The sequence below is a fragment of the Theropithecus gelada genome, unplaced genomic scaffold (assembly GCF_003255815.1).
Source record: "Theropithecus gelada isolate Dixy unplaced genomic scaffold, Tgel_1.0 HiC_scaffold_2486, whole genome shotgun sequence".
Lineage (NCBI taxonomy): Eukaryota > Metazoa > Chordata > Mammalia > Primates > Cercopithecidae > Theropithecus > Theropithecus gelada.
Window position 1 is genome coordinate 1 of NW_020258954.1, and position 3,835 is coordinate 3,835.

Here is a 3,835-nt window from a genome sequence, read left to right on the forward strand (position 1 = left end):
TGGTAGATCCACTGACAGCTTGCACTGTGTGCCTGGAAAAGCCACAGACACTCAACACCAGCCTGTGAAAGCAGCCAGGAGGGAGGCCGTACCCTGTAAAGCCACAGGGGTGGAGCTGCCCAAGACCATCGGGACCCACCTGTTGAATCAACATGTCCCGGATGTGAGAAGTGGAGTTGTAGGTGATCATTGCGGAGCTTTATGATTTGACTGCCCTGCTGGATTTTGGACTTGCATGGGGCCTCTTTGTTATGGCCAATGTCTGTCACTTGGAATGGGTATGTTTACCCAATGCCTGTAACTTGCTTTTGAATTTACAGGCTCATAAGTGGAAGGGACTTGCCTTGTCTCAGATGAAAGGTTGTACTGTGGACTTCCGAGTTAATGACGAAATGAGTTTGGACTTTGTGGAGCTGTTGGGAAGGCATGATTGGCTTTGAAATGTGAGGACATGAGATTTGGGAGGGGACATGGGGTGGCATGATATGGTTTGGCTGTGTCCCCACTCAAGTCTCATATGGAAGTGAAACTCCCATGATTCCCAACGTTGTGGGAGGGGCCCAGTGGGAGGTGACTGAATTATGGGGGTGGGTCTCTCCTGTAGTGTTCTCATAATAGTGAATGAGTCTCGTGAGATCTGACAGTTTTAAAAAGGGGAGACCCCAGCACAAACTCTCTTCTCTCGTCTGCTGCCACGTCAGATGTGCCTTTCACCTTTCACTGTGATTGTGAGGCCTTTCCAGCCACGTGAAACTGTAAGTCCAAAAAAACTCTGTCTGTTGTAAATTGCCCATTCTCTGGTAAGTCTTTATCAGCAGTGTGAAGACAGACAAATGCAGTCAGACATGCTCTACTCAAGGTCTCTGCACATGGAGAAAAACCAGTGAAAGTGGAAAAGGCATTTTCTTGGTTTGTTGAAAAATACCTATAGAAAACACAATCCTGTAGCAGGACATCATGCAGAACTAAGAAATAATGGAACTGGAATAAATGTGAAAATTGCAATCATTTGCAGATGCATATTTGTTCATTTATCTTCAAATGAAATAAAGTAAAAGCAGGTGTTCTGTTTCAACATCCACAAAGAGTGTGTTGACCTTGAGAACACACCCCTCTCCCAGTCTCTAAAGGCAGGAACATCACATGGGTCAGGTGTCAAGCTGCTGCTCTGTGACATCTATGGTACGGCTTGTGCTGAAGCCCAGGAGCTGTGGTCGACTCTAATGAAAGGAAGGACTCTTCAGTGGTTTTGAGGCAGAGCCATTACTAGAGTCATCGGGGTCCCCTGTGGGGTGTGCTCCTCAGGACACTGACCAGTGTGATCAAGGCAGGGTCATCTCTGCCCCCAAAGTGACACTCAGGCTTCTGCAGTGTGTGGATGTGTCCTCCTGTTACAAAAAGAAAAAAAAAAGATACAAGGTTGGGGGGACATTTTGCAGTCAGAGACAACACCAAATCTTAGTACAGAATTGTAAATCTAGAGAAATTCCCTGGGGTAACTTGGTAGCAAGGCAGCTCCAGACCATGACGGGAAACCAGCCCTTGCACCACCTGCACTTGCCCCTGGAGACAGCCCCGCGCACAGTGTCCCAGGCGTTCCCTGGTTGTCCCAGGTACCCGGCAGGGAGGTTTGTGTCTGGGCTCACACTGACTTCTCCTCACTGTGTCTCTTTTGCACAGTAATACACAGCCGTGTCCTCGGCTCTCAGGCTGTTCATTTGCAGAAACAGTGAGTTCTTGGCGTTGTCTCTGGAGATGGTGAATCGGCCCTTCACAGAGTCTGCGTAGTATGTGGTACCACCACTTGTACTAATACCTGAGACCCACCCCAGACCCTTTCCTGGAGCCTGGCGGACCCAGTGCATTTCGTAGCTACTGAAGGTGAATCCAGAGGCTACACAAGAGAGTCTCAGAGACTCCCCAGGCTTTACCAAGCCTCCCCCAGACTCCACCAGCTGCACGTCACACTGGACACCTGCAAAAACAGAGAAATCCTGGTCAGAAACCACCACACATAGCCCCTGTTTCTCTCACTTATGTCCAATCACACTCAATATCTCTCATTCTCCATAAATCACCTTTTAAAATAGCCACAAGGAAAACCAAACTCGGCACAAACTCCATGGTGCGTCTTCTGAGTTCAGTGTTCATGACCAAGTGGAGACAGCTGGGAATCCCGGGGCTGTGGCTCCTCTCCCAGAGCTGCAGGGTCAGGATTTGACTGGTTTTCAACAGCAGAGGGAGGGCCCTATTTGCATATCTCCTACTACACAGAGAGCTCTGGGGTGGGAACCCTGAGGAGACGGCAGACCCCAGATAAAATGACAGGCCCCGCAGGAGTTGGGTGACAATGATGGTATTTGGAAAACACGCTGTCTTATTAGGAAATTTTGTTGTGATCAATATTTTGCACTATTTTATTTTTTATATATTTGTGTAAATTATGTTCTGTAGGAGTCAATGGTTTCTCCATTTACATATGTGGAAGTAAACCCACACATGGAGGAGGGGCTAAGTGTGTGTCTAGGAGCCCATGTCTGGGATGACTGAGCCCCAGTATCTGAGCCTGTTATTCCTCATCACTGTTACTCCCTGAACCAAATCTTGGTAAGAATTGGACATACCTAGTATGCTTTGTGGAACCCATTTCCTGTACTGAGAATACGTGTGATTTTGTTGCACTCTACCATTCACCTAAAAATAAAGAGGGAACTAGGATTCAGGAGTTAAATTCTCAGACATTTCTGACATTTAATATATATTTTCTGTCTTTATACCACCCTATCTTTGTCTAATTTTTCATTTGTCTGTTTACAATAAATTTTGTGAGTGTTATTTGGCAGATAATACCTTCACATATTTAAAGTGTGCAATTGGTAAACATGATGTGTCATCATTACCAAAGTGGACAAGTGAGTTTCCCTCAACATTTTCTCTTTTTCTTCTGTATGTCTCCTCCTTTCCCCTTCCTTTCGTCTACCCTTTTCCCAGGTAACTACTGATCTTCTGGATATTACCTTAGATTCTTTTTCATTTAAAAGAAATTACATAAATGGAGTAACATGGTGTCTATTCTTATTTGTCTGGCTTATTTTGCTCATCATAAACATTTAGATATTTTCCTTTGTTGTTCTGTGTGCCAGAAATATATTTATTGTAAGTGTTGAGTAGTATTCCAGTGAACACATTTACCATAATTTGCCATTTCTGGGGGGCAGTTGAAAAATGTTTGGATTCTTTTATTATTCTAGGTTTTACTTAAAATGTATGCTGCTCAGCTTAAAAATGTACATAAATGAAAAATATATATATGTATTTATTTTTGAAACAATAACATCAGCAGTAACAGATAAATAGAAAATATGGAAGTTTGCAAGTTTTTTTAATGCTTCAGATAATTGAAGGTTTAAAACAAAAAAAAAAAATGAAATCTAGGGAGAGGCAAGTTCTTGTGTAGAGTAATAAAGCCAAGATATGAAATTACCTGAGGCAGAGTCTGTCGTATTCAATGTAGGCCATTACAAGATGGAGCACAAATATACACTGGATTGCTTGAAGTCGAGTGTGTGAAGCGTGTTGTAGTGAGAAATTCTAAGGGACAACATACTGAAGAGTTGTCTGATTCCCTTAAATCCTTTACAGTCACAAAAATCTGTCTTTCCCAAAGTGACTGTCTGGGAGAGAACGAGAGCCCACACTTCTGAAACGCATCCAGACCCGGCTCTCTGATTCCCACTACAAAACTAAGGTATTACCCTGCAGGAGCAGGCCATGAAAATCAGCGTCCTAGGGCACTGAAGCAACCCCTCACGAGCTGATATGGGAACAGAGGTCC

The 3,835-nt window shown here is 44.2% G+C and overlaps 1 gene segment (V, D, J or C); it reads right to left on the reverse strand.

Annotated features, from left to right (window-relative positions):
• Window positions 1-1,658: 1,658 nt before the first annotated feature.
• On the reverse strand, window positions 1,659-2,151 carry LOC112617563. The segment is given in 2 exon segments: window positions 1,659-1,975; window positions 2,079-2,151. Coding segments are annotated over 2 exon segments (390 nt in total).
• Between the last annotated feature and the right edge of the window lie 1,684 nt (window positions 2,152-3,835).